This window comes from Cyprinodon tularosa, unplaced genomic scaffold (genome assembly GCF_016077235.1).
Source record: "Cyprinodon tularosa strain WSP-4 unplaced genomic scaffold, ASM1607723v1 ctg150, whole genome shotgun sequence".
Taxonomy (NCBI): domain Eukaryota; kingdom Metazoa; phylum Chordata; class Actinopteri; order Cyprinodontiformes; family Cyprinodontidae; genus Cyprinodon; species Cyprinodon tularosa.
This window is the reverse complement of record NW_024038332.1, coordinates 416295-438078: the sequence shown is the minus strand read 5'-3', so window position 1 is coordinate 438078 and position 21784 is coordinate 416295. Positions and strand designations below refer to the sequence as shown.

General features: G+C 37.0%; 2 protein-coding genes across 2 annotated transcripts in view; one reads left to right on the top strand and one right to left on the bottom strand.

The window, feature by feature from the left end:
- The window catches only part of sfxn5a (sideroflexin 5a), a 31721-nt gene extending 25317 nt beyond the window's left edge, over window positions 1-6404 (top strand). Inside the window, exons 13-14 of the mRNA XM_038279450.1 lie at window positions 1909-2026; window positions 5610-6404. Coding sequence (XP_038135378.1) covers window positions 1909-2026; window positions 5610-5687 — 196 coding nt within the window. The 3' untranslated portion in view covers window positions 5688-6404. The remainder of the gene's footprint in view (window positions 1-1908; window positions 2027-5609) is intronic.
- Window positions 6405-11145: 4741 nt separating this feature from the next.
- Window positions 11146-16838, bottom strand: emx1 (empty spiracles homeobox 1). Its single transcript, XM_038279502.1, has 3 exons — window positions 16242-16838; window positions 14763-14947; window positions 11146-12054 (listed from the first exon to the last, which is right to left on the bottom strand). The coding sequence occupies exons 1-3, from the start codon at window positions 16585-16587 to the stop codon at window positions 11887-11889; spliced, it is 699 nt and encodes a 232-aa protein (XP_038135430.1). The 5' UTR covers window positions 16588-16838; the 3' UTR covers window positions 11146-11886.
- Between the last annotated feature and the right edge of the window lie 4946 nt (window positions 16839-21784).

The following is a 21784-nucleotide window of genomic DNA, read 5'->3' as shown; positions in this document are numbered from 1 at the left end:
TAATTTGTTCTGGTAAGTATGTGATTTGTACAAGTACTTTTGCAAAAAGAACAACTACAAATCTGCTTATTTACTTAAATTTACAAATTCAAACACCTAAGCTTATGTTTTTATTGACAATAATCTTATCCCATGCAATAGAGGAGAGAGGCTAGTTGGCCAGAGTATGTTGGGCTCATAGCTTGTGTAAAAAGCCTCCTTAAATGTGCAGTTTAAGCTTTTGTGTATACTCTCTGAATGGGTGAGGAGGCTAGAAAGGTAAACTTCTGATCCTCCAAATGAGGTAATCAAAGGCTGACTGAAAGGGTGACTTGTGGCTACATGGTGTGATAAAAGCAGACAAGGAAGGTACTTGTTGGTCAGTTTAGTCAAAAGGACACTGGGACTACCATAGGAGGATGGATCAGACTTGATTTGGACACACTGGATAAGTCATGGTGAAATGCAGTGGGATAGAAGAGATAACATGACTATTCAATTCAATTCAGTTTTATTTATATAGCGCCATTTAACAACACATGTCATCTCAAGGCACTTTACAGTTCATCAGATCATACACTCAAATTGATTCAAAGTTTTCTATCTAAGGAAAACCAGTTGATTGCATTGAATCATTGACTCGGATGCAATCCCCCACATGACTAGTCAGCCTCTTTGTATGTGAAAAAGCTCTGAATAGAAAGAGAGATGTCCAAAATTAATTTTGTGCACTATAATCATTCTCAGAATATATTACCACTGTCTTAATAAATGTAACCACAAAGTTTCATTTATAACATTCATACGTTGCAGAGCATATAATGTAATAGAGCATAAAATTTTGCAAACACCTTATTCAAGTCCTATAAACATCCTTAAAATGAAATAAAAATGCAAGGACTGTTTTGTAAAAGAAGCTAACTATACTTGGAGCATGAAGCTCTGAGGTAATACTGAGCGTCCATGGGTTTGCTGTCTCAGACAAAGGACAGAAAGGATACAATCCCAATGAGCTTTCTCCTGGTTAAATAAATGATGTATATGAAAACTGCTGAATGTTTGCATTCATGTTGCCTTAGATCTACTGGAAGTTGATCCTGAGCTGACAACACCGTGTTCCAGATACCAAATTCTCTTTGTCCCTTTGGACTCTTGCTATCCTTACCCTAAAAAAATTTACATAAATGAATTAAACTTTCAGTATTTCATTTTATTTTCCTATTGCAAAAGCTTCTTCATTTTTAATGTCAACGTTTTATCCAGATTTGTCAGGATAGTGGCTGAGAATTATTAAATAATGGCAGCAAGTTAAACTCAGTGAGACCTCAGCCTGAGCTTGCTCTGTTTACGGGTTACATAGAGCATTTAAATGCAAGCAGAATTAGATGAATTTGTGTCAATAAGGGTTTAATGGCATAACATCTTTTCCTCCTTATTAAAGAACACCCAGACCTACCTTACCTTACCACTTGCTTCTAAACATATGTGGCAACTTCTCTCTTTATCATACACTTCTGCAAGATGTGCATCTACTCTAGTGTGTGTGTGTGTGTGTGTGTTTGTGTGTGTGTGCGTGCATGCATGCATAGCCTAATTAAACCATGGCAGCCATATGTGTTAATGAGCTCCCTCATTAGGCAGTTGCTTTCCTTGTTATGGGGGGGCGTCACTGGTGGAGGAGAAAGCTCCTGCTGAGGGAACTGTCCCACACACTGAAGAGCAGATTATCCTGTGGCAGGAAATCAATGTAGAAAATGTCCTTACTTCTGGCAATGCATTGCAGGCTTTTCTTTAGCTGTATCTTCTGAAAACGGGACTGAATGAAAGTATTTCCGATTGTTTAATAATTTTCCTGGGTGTTTAGATTTAAATTTTATTCAAAGTTAAATTGCTTTAATAAAAGAGTCCTAACTTTTTCTTCCCTCCCAGGCTTCCTCTCTTGCAGAGGCGGCCGAGGCTCGTCCTGCCCGTCCACAGCCTGGTGTGTCTGGCTTCCTTTGGTCTGGCTCTGCCACTCGCCATCAGCCTCTTCCCACAGATGTCTCAGGTACCTCGTTACAACAACCCATAGGTTCAGAGCTGATGTGGCTCAGATATATGTTTAAAAGTAAAAAACAACAAAATTTACACCAAACCTTGCAGAAAACATGCACAGCACATGATCATCAGTTTTTTACACAATAGACCTAAGCTTACTAACTTTATTCTTTATTTCACAGTTAACTGCGGGTGTGTTGTGCTTCTCTAAAACACTATTAGTTTATCTTTGTATACATGGAGGTGCTGTCTTCCAGTGGGGGGGGGCAACTTTTGCCGTTTCTCAATATGTGTACTTGTGCGTTCTCATGTGCTTGTGTACTCGTGACACGTCATCAGCCTCAGCCCTAGTACTGTTCTAATTCACAAGAACAGCAGACCAGGGACAGAAAAAGTGCCTGGATGTTGTTCTCACCCCCCCCCCCCCCTATTTACCAAGTATGCATCAGAGCAGACTTGTCCAGTCTTGAGATTGACAGCTGTCCCAGCATGCACTGCGGCAGCAGCAGGTTTCAATGGAGCGCTCACAGAGCTCAGAGTATTAAGTTAAAACTTCTCTTTTCTGTTGCTGTTGTTCAATAAAAGTACGTTTTAAGATCATTTGAGGCGAGAACATTATACTTTTAAGCATCACTATATGGTTCATTTACTGATTTAATGCGTAATTAAAAAAACAATTTCCAAAGATGAGAGGACCATGGTAACCTGCGGACCTCCGAGGCTAACGGCAGCCAGGTCTCACCGCAGCCCTTCTGCAGCAGTCCTCTCTCGGCATAGTCGTGTGAAGTACCGCTGGCTCTGGTGGCGATTTTTTGGTTTTATTTTGCAAAATGTATATTTGATTTGTGTTTTATCTGACTGTATTAATTATTAACCCCCCAATAAATGAAAAAAGTATAAATGTATTATTATATAGAGGCTATTAATAACAGGTACGCTTCTGTTCCAATTGAAACATATTTATGCTGCGTTCTCCCATTCTCACCAGGACCAGACTTTTCTGTGTTCTTCTCAAGAACATACTTGGCAAGGACACAAGTCCGTACTCGCGTTATTGTGAATTGAGAAACGGCCTCTGTCTAATCACACAGATGATTTTTCTGAAAAACTGATAATCATGTACTGTAGATGTTTTTTTTTTCTTTGTGACTCAGAACTCTCCCATGGTTGCCATTTTTCTCTTTCTTCATGTTGTAAAAAACTGCCAGTAACTGTGACATTATTAGAAATTAAAAGTATTTTCCCCCCTTTTTACAAGCTAATCTTCCCCAGCCCTGGGGAAGATTAGCCTCAACTTAACTTAAACTTTGCGAGAAGCAGCTGATCATTAGCCGTTGATTCTGGATTCTCTAAACTGGTAGCATCTTTGGAAGATCTGCTGGACAACGGGACGCCAGTGGCTCTGTTGGACTTTCCAAAGTAAATACAGTACAGTGACTTGCTCCATAACAACCTTTCCGCCATTTTTAGGTGAAGCCAAAACCCAGCAGATCGTTTAGTGGAGCCTTTTGCCCACCGTGTGGATTGCTTTCACTCATCAGGCGGATTTTTGGTAAAATATAAGGCGAGCAAACGCCCAAGAAACTGCTACTGACTTATTTGCAGTTTATTTAAAATAATGCTTTTATGTGCAATCTATTTAAGGCATTTTTTATCTTATATTATTGTTTCAGCTTTGTTTAAAGAGGATGTGCTCTTTGAAAATTAAAAAATATATATATTTTTCAAGGGAGTCCTGGCTAAGAGGTAACAGCGTGTAAAAATCTAATCTACATAGATAAAGAAAACAAATAAAGGTACATGTTGTTAAATCAAAGCCTTTAGTTTGGAAGTAAAACCTTGCAGTGAGATAAGTTCAGTTCATTAAAAAGTTTTATGAAGCAAGTTCCAGCATGAAGGAGGAGCGTGAACAAAGGCTGTTTTTGCCCCATTCATTCTGAGAAAAAGGGACAGAGACCAGCAGCATATTGTCTGAGCGAAAGATATTGGAGGGCAGATATTAGCCGGAAGTAGACCAAGTAATTCTGTAATAAAAACTTAATGAGGTGCCAAACCAGACCATCCCACCATGAATGTTAATCACAACAATTTGTTGACATTTTTCAGTTTGTTTTGATCCTCAAAGAAGAAAGATGGACTGACTCTAGCATTATTCAACACTGGCACATAAAAACCCAGCTTCAATTTTAGCCTTTGTCTGAGCTTTTCCACATCAGGCTTAAAAGAGTAGGTGACAAATTCAAAATATCCAGATATTTGTACATGTGAGCCAGCTCTGTCTCATTTTATTCAGTGGTAAACACTAAATGGATCCTTTGCAGCCTCTTGGATCTAGAAAGATACAACAGTTTGGTTTTTAAGTGTTACCAGAACCTACAGGTGAAGATTTGTTTGTTTCTGTGTTTGACAGAGCTCAGAGACAATAAAAGGCAAATGAAAGCACGTTCACCAGTGCAGAGTAGAATGCACCCGCATAACAGACGTATCAAATGTTCATGAGTTACCCAACCAAATGCTTAAAGCTGTTCTGGGAATTCTGCTTAAACATTAAAGGAAATTATCAAACTTTAAGATTCATTTCATTTTATATTTGACACTGGGTCAGAAAGTGATTTAATTTTGTGCTTTATTTAACAAAAAAATCTAATCTTTATTGAAAACCCCCTCAGTTCGGGTTGGCCATGACTCAATTTCAGTGACTGATGTTTTCCCACTAACATCTCCTGAATTCCTTAGTGTTTCTCTAATGAGGCGTAGCCCTCTGAGACGTAACCTGTGTTGTTCTGATCCGCTCCCAGCCTTTTTTCACTGCCACTGATGCCATCCAGGCCAACGGGCCGAGATCTAACTTTAGCCTCATTGGCTAAGAACGTGTCATTCTGCTCATTAAACGGCCGTGGTAACATTTTTTTTTTTCACTCCGTTTCGCCCCATCTTTGTGCTCTCTCTGCCAAGTGACTTGCTGACACAAGCCAGCCAGCCCTGGCTTTAAAATGTTTAGGATTTAATTACCACTGGAAATAGCTCAGACAGCCATATGGCAAAAAACTTCAGACATATGTGCCGCCAACGGTCCTGTGAAAAGCTGCCTCCCGTTCCACGGAGGAGCCTGTTTTTCTCTCACTAGTCCTTTTTGCACTTTCGCAGGAATAGCAGATGAAAAAGCAAAAGGAAAAAAAAAGATCTATCCCAATAAGCAATAAGAAAGCCCTGCTCTCTGGGACCCCCCACCTACTCAATTTGTCCCACTTCCCCACTTCACACCTAGCAAGATGTCTGATTAAGGATTCTGCCTCCAACTCCAAACAGCCATCTGTCTCTGGTTCAAATATTATTAGATGTAAACCTCAAATTAGACTTTAATCTGCCAAATTGGCTCTTTTTGCATATTAGTGGCAAATGAAGAACAGTTAAAGCCTTAAAGAATATATCTACTTGCATTAAAGATTTTTGAATATCTCACAACTTATGTTAATGATATATAGATCCATCTATAAAATACACATAAACAATGTAAACCAAGCATCTAAATGCTTGTGCGTATTATTTTCACTTCTGCGACTGACCTTTTGGTTGTGCTTTGACTCCCACAGATCAGTGTGAATCAGCTCGAGCCAGAGATCGCGATGGCAACAGATTGTAAGATTTTGACGTACAATAAAGGGCTGTGAGGCATCCCTCCTGACCATCGCTCACTCTCCGTGGGTCGACCCCGTCCGACGCTGCCAGAAAAGGAATGTGGAGGAGGTAGCATATATTTGCAGAAAACAGCAGCTGATCCTGACTATACATGTCAGTAGAGACGATAGTCACTGGATAAGCAGTAACAGTGACAGCTAAATGTACATCACAACGCCTCAAATGTTAGCGAACATAACATCATGGAAACTTACCAAATATTCGGTGCCAAATAAGCTTAACTGAAAAAAAAGCTGCATAATTCTGGCGGCTTTGCAACCTGTTTAACTTGGAAAACATAACGGCTTAAAAGCAAAAAAACATCTGTATCAAAAAACAATTGTATTTTCTGTAAGCAAAAATTCACGCTGATGAGAAACCGACTTGTAGAAAAGTTTTTCAAAAGTATAATGAAAACAGAAACACTTATCTGTTATGAATGTGAAGCAGAAATGCCTTTAATTATATAAACCCGATTCCATTTCCATCCTTCTAAAAGTTGTGCCACTTTTTGACTGAAGATTTTTCTCTGACTTAAAGTAGAAAAATAAAACTTGGAAGAATTTGCTTTCTCAGCATTTTTTTTTTTTTTTTTTTACACTTGAATCTCAGGTAGAAAAACTGTGATGATAACAACAACCAGCAAATGCTTGGTAGAAAATGACTATTATTTCAGTTGAATATAAGTACAATAAACAAATGTACTTCAATGTCTGCCTCTTTGTCTCTGTTTTACTGACGTTTAGCATTTGTCACATTACTGTTTTTGGGTTCGAGAATGGCTGTCAGCTCATTCTAAGGCACCTCTACGTTTTACAAGGAATTCCTTTTTTTTTTTTTTTTACCTTTTAGAGGTGAGTAGACTAAGAGGACCACTATTTCACATTTTTTACACAAGTGAAATTAGGAAGTAGTCATCCAAGAAATTACTTTAGTAAGTGTAAATAATTACAATGTAAAGTGGCTTCTTAATTACGGAATATTTGATTTAATGTTTATAAATTACATATTCAGAGAAACTGTGATGTGAAATTTTTTGTATTTCAAAATATAAAATGAAATACTAATAAAAAGAGTTTGCCCAGAAGAAACATTTTTTTAAATAAATTTTATTAATCTTTAAATTGGGTAACATTCATGTTAGGAAAGGGAAGGCTAAGCAAGTTTTCTGCTGTTATTATGTGCAAGTGTAATTTAACTTTATCTCTGTAACTCATGATGGGTGGAGTAACCAGAAAATGTACAAGAATATTACTTAAGTAAAAGCAAAAGGACAATAACATCCATCTACTCTTAAATTTAGTATTTTTTTTTTCTCAAACCATTTACCCAGTGCTTGGACGGGTTTCTAATATATAGATGCGTGTCACCTGCATATTTATGACACCTTCCCTTATTGAGTTTAAGCCAGTAGTTCTCAAACATATTCCTCCAGTACCACTGACCTTGGTCTTAGGTGTTTCCCTGCCTCCACACACCTAATTTAAATTAATGGTTTTTAAAAGGCCTTTGCTACCCTTGGTGTCCGCTGAGGAGCAAATCAAATTTATATAATTTGATACTTACTGTGGGTCCCAAGGACCAATTTTAAATGGACTCTTGGGGAACGCCACGTGATTTTCTAGTGTCCAATGTAAAGTTACCTACTGACAAAAAATACTTCAATCAGGTGTTAAACAAGTAAAGTGCAGTATCACAAAGACCAAAATTCCCTGCCTTCCAATAAAATTAAGTGAATGTCAGTGTTGAATTCTGCACCCAAGTCCAGTAATACCAGCACTGTGGTTTTTCCACAGTCTGTTTTAATGCAGAGGTCACTGAACACCTTGACAAGGGCTGTCTCTGCACTGCGGTGAGCGTGGGAATCTGACTGGAAGTTGTCTAAATGGATGGTGATTGTTAGGAATGTATTTAGTAGTTTAAACACACATTTTTTTTAAATAATCTTACTGATAAAAATGGGATTGAGATGGGTCTAACTTGTCCAAGCTGGTTTTTTTTCCGACACCGTTTTGATAATTGCTGTTTTTAGGGCCTGTGGAAAAACAAAGAAAAAGGATGTGTTTATTACAAGTTTAATTTTATTCAAAAAAAGGAAAAAAAATCTTTTTCTACTATTTCTTTTACTAGTCCTGTCACATAGTTTTTTTTTTCTTAAACATACCAGACTTATTCCAATGATCCCTTTGTATGAGGTGTTGATGACCTCTGAACTGTTTTAAACAAAATGAAGAGTCTGATAACAGAAGAAACAAAAAACGATGGCTGTGTCCGAGTCCCCGCCCTGATCACTATATAGGGCACTATATAGTGGTTATGCCATTTTAAATGCGTGTCCGAATGTCTATTGGATGAAAAAGTAATGGACTCTAAATTTCCCATAGTGCACCTTGAAAAGTAGTGATCATCTATGGTCTGTTTAGCACAAAGGCACGTCATGATAGATTAGTGCTGAATAAAGTCCTGATAAAGATATTTTAGTATACAGAATTGCACAGATCGGTATTATAGCCAAAATCCAATCATCAATGCAAGAATTACATTTTATCCAGTTTATAGATCTGTAATCTTTATGTTTACATTGTCATTTAGCTTATATAAACAGTCTGTCTTGTGTTGTTATCCCTGTCATCAGCATGTTTGAGTGGTTGCTGTGGGAACAGTGCACAGTAGGCTGCAGGAGAGAGCAGTTCGACAGAAGACCGCTCGCCGTGCTGGTGGAGGACGATGGCCCAAAAAATGTGTATCTGAATTCTGCTTTTTATTTGTTCCAGTTTAAATATATTTAGTATCTGTAACATGATGCATTGGCAGCCAGAGATGATTATAAACCAGCTGCGTAAAGCATCTCAGTTGTTGAAGATTTGCTGGGAATTTTTAGAGCATTGTTTGCTTAAACTAATTGTTGTTTCGGTAACAACAGCAGGGCCCCCTTTCCCCTCCCCTTCTTCTTTTTTGCACCTCTCTGCTCCTCTGGAGAGTTACTCGTTTCTCACCCTGAATCCCTGCTCAGTCTCCTTCCTGCTGACTCGGCTTACAGGAGACGCAGCGTTTAGGGAGGAGAGGGTGATTCTTACCTTAACAGACAACAAAGAGGTGCTGCTGCCCTTTAATTGTGCTCATCTTTTCCAAACCGGGACTTGACAGGTCTTTACTAACCTTCTTGAGAAGAAGGGTCACGGAGCCATGACTCATGAGCTGCAGAAAAACATTGTTTATTTAGATAACCGGTGCATCCTTTCAGCACATTTTTGCACCTGCAGTGAGTATAGGATATCCTGCCAAACTCAAAACAAGCCATGTGACCCTTTCACACCTCGAAATGCCTGACGCACCTAGCTTTAAAAAAAATAAGAAAAAGGGGTAGGGCAAATTTTGCAGTGGTTTTTATCCACTTAAGCCATTAGGCTCACAAAATAAGACACCAGGGTCATACATAAGGGACCATATTCTGTTATTTCTTCTGTCCAAATTACTCAAGTTGTTGCTATTTCTAAACCCATTTCTATAACACGCATCTCAGCTTTTTCCCTTTTAAGTAACTATACAGCTCAAAGGTATATAGTCACCTTATTTGACACATTTTAAATCATACGCCAGTAACTAACTCTTGTTGCCTAACAACGTTTTTATGACAAATTATGTCATCCTGCTGGTGAGGTATTTGTTACATTTTGTCCTTTAAGCTGCGTTTTTGCTCAGCTTGTTAATCAATATACCCTTTCTGTCTATATTTACCATAACGACATAATCTGGGATTACAAGTTAAACTGGGATTACATCCTTGTGCATGCGTATAATTGGTCAACAAACTGAAGGAATGGAAGCGAGTGAATGGGGAACTCCCAGCATAGTAAAAAAGCTAAAAGTCCAGGAAAACGTTTAAAAAGGTGAAGACTTTTTTTTTTTTTTAGAGGGGATAGTAATTGAGTTGCACTGGGAAAACAGTCTGACTGTTGAAGCTAAAGCTCAGGATGCATTCTAATGTCACTATGAAGTTGATAGACATAAGTACATGTCCTAAACTAACAATCCTACTGGTGTTAGCAAAGATGTCTAGCCCTATCCTCTGATTTCTCGGTTTTCTCAGGTATTATAGCGTGGTATGGAATTTTATAGTAGCTGAAGAAATGGCCACCATCTGGCATGCTATGGTACTGCAGGTAGATGGCGCCATGTCTGTTTACGCCCGGTGGTGGGGTTCCATTTAGGCTCAGGAAGGAGGATAAAAACATGTATCAGGGTGGATGCTTAGAGTATATTGTCTGATTTAATAAAATTCAACTGTATTTTGGTCTTTTTATATGCATATAACATGACTTTGTACCTTTAATTAATTTGTTTTGCTGTTATGTCCGACATGCCAGTCGATAACAAAGCAGACACTTCCTGATACTAAGTCCTACATACACATGTGCCATTTGAGTGCAGTTGTATTCACACCTTCAGCTAGAGTAATCCTTTATTTTGCTTCAACCAACCTGCTTTCTTCTCTGAACAGCATCCTTGTCAACTGCTGAGGAAAGCATTCCTCACAGCATGATGCTGCCACCATCAGGGTTTCAGGCAGTGCTGACAATTTTTTTTTTTAATGTATTTATTTTTTTGTTTTATTCCTTTATTCTTTGCCTCCATGACTGCCTACTGTGACTTTGCTCTAGAACCTCTTCTGCTTTCATATGTGTGCTGGTCCCTACATAGATGAGGAAAACGGTAATCAGGACTCATTCTTGGATTTCTGCCCCACCTGCACACTCTTGGCCATCTCCATCCGTTTAGATTAAGCTGTTAACTGGTCTCCTCCCCAAGAGGTACGTTTTACCTCCAAATTTGCAGCCTCATTGATAAATTTTAGACTTTTGAAGATCATTTTAGGTGATATTGGTTTGGCCAGTTTACAAGTTAACGCCCATGTCTCGTTGGCCCTGCAGGGGTACCGTCCTCATTCTATTTGAAGATGATGGATCAAATGGAGCTCAAGGACATTTTCAAAATTCACTGACGGGTGTGCTGTGTTTCTTGAACTACTTTGTTCTCTAATACACCTTTCTAGATTATTACAGGAAGTAATTTACTAATAAAAAGACTTAAAAAATAAAAGGAATTTTATTCTGTAAGCCTGAAAACAAATTTTCAACACTTCTTTTTATAGGTTTATTCAAATGTAAATTTTTAAAACCACATATTAATATCCTTTCATTGCACAAAGATGCAGAACTCTGTGAAAAATGTATTTTAAGAAATGAATATGCATCCATCCGATCCTCCTGAATCCGTAGTGCAGTCACCGCTTTGTGTTCCTCCTAGCTTTTACGAGGTTGTTTTTTTTCCTCGCTGCAACAGCATGTTTCACACCTATCTGCACATGCACTGCCTTAAGTGGAGAAGGTAAACTGAGTGAAACCTACACATGAGCATCTCGATCCAAATAATACACCTACATATCCCATGCATATGGGACACTTCTCTCAGTTTTATTATTTCCAAGCCACTTCCTTTATCGTTACATGCAGTGCTCGATGTGTTTCCATACATGTCTTGTTCTACACGCAGCAAAAGAATGGACATCATCTAGCACTGCTGCTTTGATGATGTGACTCAACTTGTTCTGACATGGGCTTTCAATGTGTCATGTGTTCACACACAGCTGCTCACAGCCCGCCTCTCAGGGAGGAACCTTCATTTGCAGAAGAGCTTCAACCTTCACGCAGCTAAACTTGAAAGATGTTTTCTTCCATCTGAGTGAGTTAAAGATGCCAGTGCACCGCTGCTGCAGTTCTTATTAAACTGATGAAATGGACATGGTGGACGTGGTGCACAGATGAAGGAAAGACTGAAGAGTGAGGTGTAAATAATTATGGAAACTATGAGCTTCTTGTTAAAACAACCTTCATTACTGGTCTATGTACAAAAAAAAACAAGACAACAAAACAAGCCCCGTCCACCGTTAGGTACGACTTTCCTCTTCAGTCATCATGATGCAAGGATCTCCCCTGGTCCACTGCTCTTTAGCATGGATGTCACAGAGCAGGACGTCTGTACTCACTGAGAGGAGCACCTTGATGAAGACGTGTCGTGATCACATATGGAATCCTTGAGTCTTCCTCTAATGAGTCTAACAATGCATAATAGTGTTACATAATAAATAGTGTTGGTCCTCTGGTGTTGTGGGGGCAGCTTTGTCTGGGGGTTTCAGTCCTCTGAGGTCACGTCGATGTCCTCGGAGCTGGCCTGTTTGGTGGCGATGCGCCACCTGTTGATGTGGTGGTTCCCCTTCTTCTTCTGCTGGCTGTCCGGACCCTCCTCCTCCAGCTTCTGACGCTTGTACTTCGTCCGTCTGTTCTGGAACCACACTTTCACCTAAGCAGAAGGAACATTTGGTTTGATACATATACATTTTATTAATTCATAACTGATTGAACACTTTTTCTGACGTTATTTAATAAATGAAATATAAGTCTCTCTGGTTTCTAATTAATTCATTTATACTTTCTGTATGAATAATTCTTCTTCAGTTGATGGCTGCACACTTCAAATATATATATATATATATATATATATATATATATATATATATATATATATATATATATATATACACATCTAAATGATATTACAAAAGTTTACAGGCATGTTATGTTGCCTTTTTTTTTCTTATCTTAATTATCATTATTATCAGTGCCGGTTTATTATAATTTTGTATTTACTTTTTTTTTTATGTAATTCAGATTTTTTTGTATTCTTCCTTTTGATTGAATTAAATTATTTTAACATTTAAATTTATCTTTTTTTTTATTATTTTGTATGCTTTACTTTTGGAATTAAGATGTTTTTCTATTTTTTTCTGATTATTTTTTATTTTTTATATAAATACAGTATATTATGATATTTGAAATTTTTTATTCCTGTTAGCATTATTATGTTATGGTTTTCTATATATTTAAAAGTTAGATTCTATATTCTTATTTTAGGGTACTATATTTTTGCTCTTTTTTATTCTGATATTGCTTTTTTTTAAGGTTTTAAAATATTTTATTGCACTGAAAAAAAATTGGAGTACCATTTACTTGGAAAAAGGTAAGTACATTTTTCCATATAGAAATGCTTGGTAAATCTAAGAGGAGTAAATTTTACTACCTGTTATCAAAAAGGATCTACTTTTGTTTAGCTATAAAATTTTACTCAACTCATATTTGATTCAATTCCAAAACTGAAGTGAAAAGTAATGATTTTTCTTTGCTTTATTTTGAATTAATATTTACCTGAAGTTTACTCAACTAAGCTAATGCGCAACTATATATTATTTTCCTTTTTTTTTTTTTTTTTTTTTTTTGCTTTTAATTTATAAAAATCATTTAGTAAAACTCAATAAAACGTTACACCATTACCAAATCAGGCTCTGGCTGTTTGACTTCAGTAATTTCTCAGTGTCCAGTTCAGACAGTTACTGTGCATTCTTTAAGTCAAACAAGTAAACATCAATCCATCTTCTTCGGCTTATTCCATAAGGTCCGTGGTGGGACCAATGCCTATCTCCGGCAGTCTGGGCAGCGTACACCTTGGACATTCAACCAAGCACACACAAGGAGAATCTAGAGAAGCCAATTAACCTAACAGTCAGTCAGTTGTTTTTGGACTGTGAGGAAGCCGGAGTACCAAGAGAGAACCCACACTTGCACGGAGATAACATGCAAACTCCATGCAGAAAGACCTAAACATGGTCAGGCAAAGAAAAAAAAGCACCAAGTTTACATCTAATAAATACATATTATTGCATCTGTTAAGTTGGGAAACCATTTAAATTATTTTGTTAATTTTATTTGGTAAGATAATTCAAATTTATTGTCTTTTGATGAATATAGATTTACAAATTAATTCTAAATAACACATTTTATAAAAAGGTGTCATTTTGAAATATAGGCCCTTACGAGGACATTTGCAATAAATTCAACATAAAACCGATTATTAACCCGAATATTTACAGGACCAAAAAGTCCCTTTTTCAGCGTGCTTTTTGCTTTGCTCTATTTAATGTTATCATATTTTAGATTAGAGTTTTGTCTTATATGTACATTTTTTGTTCTCTGTATGAATAAATTAAAATTATTCTGAAGAATCTAACGAGAGATTCTAATGAGATCCACACATAGATGGATATAGATGAAACCATTATTATACATCATTATTTCCTGCTAAACATTATTGTTGATGAAAGATGGGTCCCAGGTATTACAAAGAAGACATTTTAGAAATAAATACAATCGGTTAATAAAACCATGTTATTTTTCTTTTTGCAATTTTTGCTGTAAAAAGTCCCTTTCAACTTTTTAATAATAAGAAGACACTGGCATTTGCTTCTGGTGTTGTTGCATTGTATTTTTTTTTCCTGTGTATAACATTTTGGAGAATGCTTTAAAAAAAGATATCTTCCTTAAAACCATCCCAGCCTGTCAGGGGATCAGTATTCCCAGAGTTTGAAACCCTGACATCAATTTCAGAGCCAAGAGTTTAGTACATGTTTAGAGTTTAGAGTATAAATCCCCATATTTAAAGACAACAGAAACACTTAACTGAACCCTTTTAAATCTATAGTACTGTCTGCATACTGATTAAATGTTTTTATTTTATTTTATTTAAAATTCTTTGTGTTTTTTAGTATCAGACATGTTGACTAAATGCACAATTGTCCAGCTTTTAGAGCTCTCAGGTTCACATCAATTCCCTTCTAAAGGATGAGTGAAATTATGGTCTCTCTAATTTTGTGATATTTATAACTGAAGTAATGATAAAATAAAATGTTTATTTTGTGTGATCAGAAGGAATTTGGGGATCATGATGAGGTAGAGATTATCTGCCTGAAGATTAAATTAGTAAAATACTGAATGTTTTTGCACTAATTCGAGTAACATACATTAAAAAAATATTTAAGTCATAATTATTTAATAAACTCTGGATTTTAATATCTTAATAAATGTTTTAGTAGGTTCTGACTCAAAATTAATAATAATAATAACACTAATAAAACAAAAAAAGGAGCAGGATTAACGGCGCGTGCGGAATGAATTTACCTGCGTCTCGCTCAGACTCAGGCTGTTGGCCAGCTGCTTCCTCTCAGCTCCCACCACATAGTGGTTCTTCTCGAAGGCTCTCTCCAGGCGGAGCAGCTGAGACGGAGAGAAGGCCGTCCGGATGCGCTTTGGTTTCCGGGCGAAAGGGCCGTGAAGGAGCAGGCTGTCCTGGGACACATCATTACCTGCCGGCAGAGTCAAAATAAAACACCTCAACTAAATAAATAAACACCTTGAGTTAAATATCGCTGAGTTACAAAATGTATCCCAATCAAAACATAAAATTTATATGGAGGGGAAAAAAAACCTATACATAAAAAAAATCTTTGATTTATCGCACAAACATTAGTAGTGCTTTTAAAACTTAAACTATTATCAAATGGGTATAATATCCTGGACTATTCAACCTCTACTTTTGTAATTCATTTTGATCGGAGCTGCTTTTTAAATGCATATTTATTTCAGGGCATAATAACCCAATGCTTCCATTAGTTCACATAGAAAATGGTTTTCTTCAGTCTAAATTCGTCTGAATGGATGAATGTGGTCAAATTAGGTAAAACACACCTTTCCTATTTTAAAGCTGTATTTAAACTGGAAGCTTTCTGCTATATTAATTTATCCTTTTTTTATATATAATATCTATTTTTTTCCTAAGATAAATGAAAGTTGTGTGGAAAAAAATAAAATGAAAATAATGTATTTTCACCCCACATTTCGCTCTAAACCGAGCCAATAAATCAGTGCTACCCTTTACCCTTCAGTAATTTTAATTGAATCCCAAATTCTTAGCAGTGTTAAAAGAAACATGAGTGCAGGAAAATGTTGAAAATATTTGAGGCGAATTAAATCGCTCTAAAAATGTATTATTTCCATTAATAAGCGTTTCTATTTTCTTTCTTTCACATGACCTTTTGGGTTATAACATTGCGCACTCCCATCTAAATTACCTTAATGTTTTTAGTTTTAATGATAAATATAAATCAACTAATAAAAAAAGACTATGGCAACCTTTTTTTTTTTTTTTACAAATATATAGTAATGAAACGAAAGATTTGATGGATATAGATGCTGTAATCAACTATTAATCTATATATAATATTAATCTATATAGTTAGCCTATTATCATTAATACCTTTATCATCGATGCTTTCATTACTTGGCTTATATTTTCTCAGTGTTTGTTTTATATGACTCCAGCAGGAAATATTTTGCATGAATGTTTTCTTCTGCTGTGATTTTTGTGAGAAAAAAAAGCCTCTCTACTCTCAGCGCCCGATGTTTCATTATTCAAGTTTATAAGTTACCAATTTATTTGAAAAAGAAAAAGCAAATAAATATTAACCCTTCACCTTAAAAAAAAAAAAAACGATTCAACCTTCTAAAAGAATGATTAGTTTATGAGTCATCATCTTTACGCGCAGACTTCAGAAGCATCCCAAAGCCCAAATCTTTCCATCTCTCTGCAGATCCTTATACCTTGAAATCTGTGTCCAAAAAATCTGTTCCGTAACACCCAGGGGTAGAAGTTGAGGGGGTCCCGGTGCTGCGTGCCGAAGAAGTGCGGATGCTGTAGGTGGGAGCCTCCGAGCTGGTGCGGGGCCACAGTGAGGGACGGATTTACCGACTCCGGGAACACCAGCTCCGAACTCTGGTAGAGGGGCCTGGCCGGGGGCCCCTGGTAACCGTTCATTAAGGCATCCGTCGTCGGGTTGGAGTAACTTAACGCTGTCGGCCGGATGGGGTCCTCGGCTGGCATGGGGCTCTCTTTAGCGACCAGAGACTCTATGGTGAAGCAGCGCTTCCCCGCTGAAGAGAACATCATCTCTAGGTGGGAATTAAACGCAACAATCTGTAGAAAGTCGTTCCTAACTTCCTCTTGCTGTTTAGAGCTGCACCATGACCGAAGCTGGTGGGGTGTCCAATGGTGGGAATAAGACAAGAAAGAGCGGGGGATGCCTACACAATCTAAACCTTCTGGAGATGCTCCTACAAAACTCAACAGCGCTAGAAGTCTGTGCGCTCCCAGAGGGCGTCTGTGCACAAATGCGCACGCAGAAAAAGCGCCCTCAACTCTCTCCCAAGTGGCTTTACGTGGAGCAGGAAGGGAGCTGATTGGACCGGAGCTCCTACCAATTGGTCTCCTGGAGTACCTGCTGCATAGATCACAGGAGTCCGGGCCAGCTTGGTTACAGGCGCACCCTGAGAACACATGCGCGCAGCCAATTAAGGGCCCATTGTGGCTCACATTCAGGGTTAATATGTCGTTTTCCAGTCGGTAGAGAATGTGAGGGAGCTGCTTTAGAATTAAGAATTAATATATTCATTTTGGTTACTTTTAAAAGCTCAATGTTTGAAGAAAAAAAAAAGATTAAAACATCTAATCTTAACCATCGTTTTTGATGTTTTAACATTTAAGTAGTTATATTGTGTTTGCATTTAGAGCATTTTATTCAAAGACAAAATTAAGAACTCAAGATAATTATCTTTGTTTCGCTTTTTTTTAAATTATTATTGTGTTTTGCCTACACAGACTGATGTGCCCATGCCTAAAGGCAGAAAGCTGTCATTTTGATGCTCTTTATGTGTTTAATTTCAGCCAATATGTGTAGCAATGTCACACAAACTTTTAAACTGATATTAAACCAGTTCAGATTGCTTTGTTTTTCTTATTCAGCCCTGGTTCAAATACAGACCTATGCAAATTAATTTATAGGCTTCTCTCATGCAGAAACTGAAAAGAAAAATACTCTTATATACTGCATATTTTGCATTAGTTGCTCTAACACTCTAGTTTCATGTCCTGCCCTGGCAACATGAAACAATTGTGTTAAAGTAACTAAATATGCATAAGTTGATCCAAAAGATGCATTAATGTTTATTTTTCAGTAAATATTCTTTAAAAGAGCGGATGAAAAAAGGACAAATCATAAACCCAATTAATAAAAAGGTAATTCAATTATTTATATGGTTAGTTCTGCGCTATGAAAACCTTCAATAGACAACATACAAAAAAGTGAGTTTGTGTGAACCAATAAATATATTTTTAGTTTAAATTGTTCATTAAGGTTGTTAATTGAAGTCATTCATCTTTAGTGGCTAAGTAGCTAGTAGCTAGCAGCTAGCGCTACCACACTTTGACCAAAGACTCCAGTCTTGCGACAACATACTGATTTAATCACTGATTTTGGAGGCTAAATCATATATATACATAGCAATATATTTTAGATGGCAATTTTAGCTTCTAAAAATGTGTTCAGACAAATGTTTTTGTGTGTGTGGCAGTAGGTGAAGATTTGACTTTAAATCAAACTGAGGGTTTTGTTTTATAATCATTTAGGTTGAATTATGACTCATTTAGTCAACTTAGTGAACATTTGAAATAGGGATTAAGGACTTGAAATATTTAGTTAGGATAGGAAAATGTTTTTTTTCTTCTATTGCAGGGGCGGAGCTAGATGGGGGCCAGGGGTGGCCATGGCCACCCTTAGCCAATCATTGGCCACCCCTGTGGCCACCCCTACCATTTTCCCCCTCTAATACAGATGGTGTCAGCAGTAAAACTCTGAAGGGGAATGTTGAAACTTATTCAATATTTCAATTTTACATAAATTAATAACTACTTTACAACAGAAACACTGTGGTTAATTATGCACATCAGTATACAAACATTAAAGATGATAGATAAAGAATTCATGCTCTTTTCAGAACTAAATTTTGAATTATTTGGGGTAAAGATAAAATGATATGCCTCTGCAAATCATCTAGGAGCCTTCAGTGAAATCATAGATAAATAACTACTTTGATAAAAACTTAAAAATTAATTAATTGTGGATATTAATAAATTTAAATACCGTTTTTTTGCAGAATGTTTATTGATAAATGTAAAATGTGTTCGCCCCAGAGCTCAAACATGAAAGAATTTTGTCCACAGTACCTTTCATGTACACAGCATAGATGTTTAAATATAAGTGTCTATTTGTTGGCAAAGGCTGCAGGAAAGCATAGTTTCTTTTTATTTAGAAAATATGGATGTTGTGCTCGTTCCTGTTAGAACAGTGTAGATTGACCCTGAGGTTCTGGTGCCTTTCAGCCAGCCTTCAATGTACATTGGTTATTGACTGACCACCCCTATTAGGATTTTCTGGCTCCACCTCTGTTCTATTGGTTTTAATCTAAGTATTTTTTTTTCCTGGAACATACATGAGTTAAAACACTGATTAGAATCTACCAAAAATATAAAGCCCGAATATCACACTTATTTAATCCAATTTAATGACCTTATAATTGCGAAACATGCATTGCAAATATAACCCAGTAGTTTTCTGAAGTGTTTTGTTTATGAAGCAGCAGATCCACTTTTATATGCAGCTTTTACAATAAAGTATCCATCCTTGCATTGATTTCGTTCTGGGACAAACCGACAATTTTATATACTGTTATGTGTTTTTTCAGGATTGAACCATCAAACATCTTGAGTCGTCTGAAAAAACATTGAGGTAGAATGCAGAGTCCTGTGGGAGAAAATGCTGCAGCTCCCTTTGTGAGCCACACAAGTTAATCATTATCTGCTTTAGTGCGCTCGTTTGGGTAGAGGTTGCATTAGAAAATCATTACCGATGGAAATGATGAGGTAAAACAAGTTGTTTATTAGGTGTTTAGAGCTAAAGGCTACTAAAGAAGGCAGCAGTTCTGTGAATCAGACTGTCAGCTGTTTTAAACAGTATGTTCAGTTCTTGTTTAAAGAAAACAGAAATAAGAAACAGAAAATAATTATTTATTTTCTCTGATCTTGAATAAGTTTTTGTGTTTTTTAAAATTTCTTAATAAAGATTATAATAAACGATTTGGATCTGCTGAATGAATGGTGCACATGTAAGTGGTGGCTTCATGCATCAACCGTCTCCTTGCTTCACCTTCCAGCAGCAGGAACTTGTAGGTTGACCGATCAGGCTGCAAAGCTTAATGATGAACCCCTGCAGGCCTGTGCGCACTGACCCCCGTCGCTGCTGCTGGTTAATACATGATCAGAACGCAGAGGCTTTTGGACCAAAAACAAAGCAGGGCCTGCAGTTTCCCCTCCCTGTTGTTGATTTCCCAGCCCGAGGCTCTGGGAGAGTCACTCAGTCTGACCACAGGGGGTTTCACTGCGGCTCCTCTGTGGAACTATCAGGACGCCTTTATAGTTCAATCCCGCAGGGTGAGCTGCTTTATTGTGGCTCTAATATTTCTAGTTAAAAGTCGATCGTCTCATATCAGTAATATGATGTTCCTGAAAAAACAAAGCGCGTTGATTTCAGAGAAAGAAGTCAAGCATGCAATATTACACAAAAAGCACCTTGCAGTAATGTTTATTCGCTTGTGCTGCTCTTTAATTAGAACGAATTCTCAGCAGTGTAAAGAAGAAGAAAAGCGATGCATGTTTTTCACTTTTAAAAGAACTCTGAATAGTGTGGCATGCATTTGCATTCATCTACTGAATCAGTTTCACAATCAACTTTACCTGCATAGGTTTGAGATGTTATGTCTCCAAAAGGTTTCTATTTGTTCATTAAATCCTTCAAACTCAGTCAGTCTGGATAGAGAATGTTGAGGTGTGGACCTTGACTGGCCCATTTTTACATCTTTATATAATGTTGGCTCTGTCTGTATGTTTGGGGAGTTTTGTCCTGGTGGGAGATAATTGCAAAGTTTCTGCAGGATGTGAGAGATGTTCTTCCAAGAGTATCTTTGTTTTGAACTCCATCCTTCTTTTAAACCTAAAAAACTGCTTCATTTGTAGAAAATTACCATTTTGTATGGATATGACAATGTTTTGATAATTATTATGCTACCAGATATTACTAGTTGAGTGATTTCAACTGCTGTTTTCAGTTTTTTAAATAAAAATCAACCTATACGGCGGGTTATTTCAGACAAATGCCACTACTAATTATTTGTTATCAGTCTAATCGTTCTCTAAAATGTGCTGCTGATTTTTTGGGGCCAATTCTTACTTTTTTTTTTCTTTTTTTTACAGCTTTAATTTTCATTACACTGCCACAGTACTGAACATTTAATCCATTCCCTTGGGGAGCTATGGTTGCCACCGTGCCGTGCCCAGGTAGCAGTGTGGGGTTAAGGGTCTTTGCTGGGAATGGGGCTTGATCTCAGAACCTCTGGATTCCAAGTGCAGTGCCCAAACCACTAGGCCAAACTCCCCTATTATGATGACACAATTATAAAAAAAAAAAAAAAAAAGGTTAAAAAAGTCTCAGTTTAAACAAAAAAAAGAGGCTACATTTATCAATAAATCCAACAACATTAAAAATAGATAGTAGCTGGAAGTAGCAGGAATGCCGATCCTTCACATAATCTCAAGGCGTGGTCGCTGAATGCTCGGATAAACTGGCCAATGCATGCACATATTGTTCAATACTAATACCAGGAAAAATGCTGATATTGGTCAAAATATTGTCTGGGTGAATATTGGCCTATCTCTAGTTGGGAGTCATATTGTATGCACCCTCTATCTGCTAAGGAATAGATTTTAAAAAATACACATTTTCTAAGCTTGCAGTTCTTGCAGCCAAGTTTCATAATCAGTTGAGTGTATTTTTAGAATTTCTATACACCATGAGTGCCAGACCAAATTAATATGTTATAGATTATGGATTAAAACAATATATTCATAAGTTTTAGTTGGTGATCATGCCATTAATAATGTAAAGTAAAATCTGTGAGGGTCAACCGTGGGCCTATTAACTCACAGATGATAATAAAAGAGGGTGCTCTACATTAAATTCTGCTCAGGGCCCTCCAAAGTTTTGCCCGGCTCTGGTTGTCAAACACAGAAAACATAGCAAGTCCTAAACGACTGTAGCTGAATGAGCAAGATGGGAAAATAACTTTTAATCCAATATTCTTTATTTGAAAGGTGGCTTGAAATCTACAGTAATTATGATGTAAATATTTTACCAAAATACAGCATATTTATTGTTAGGAAGTAGGAAGACATTTTATAAAGGGATACAGTCAGGGTT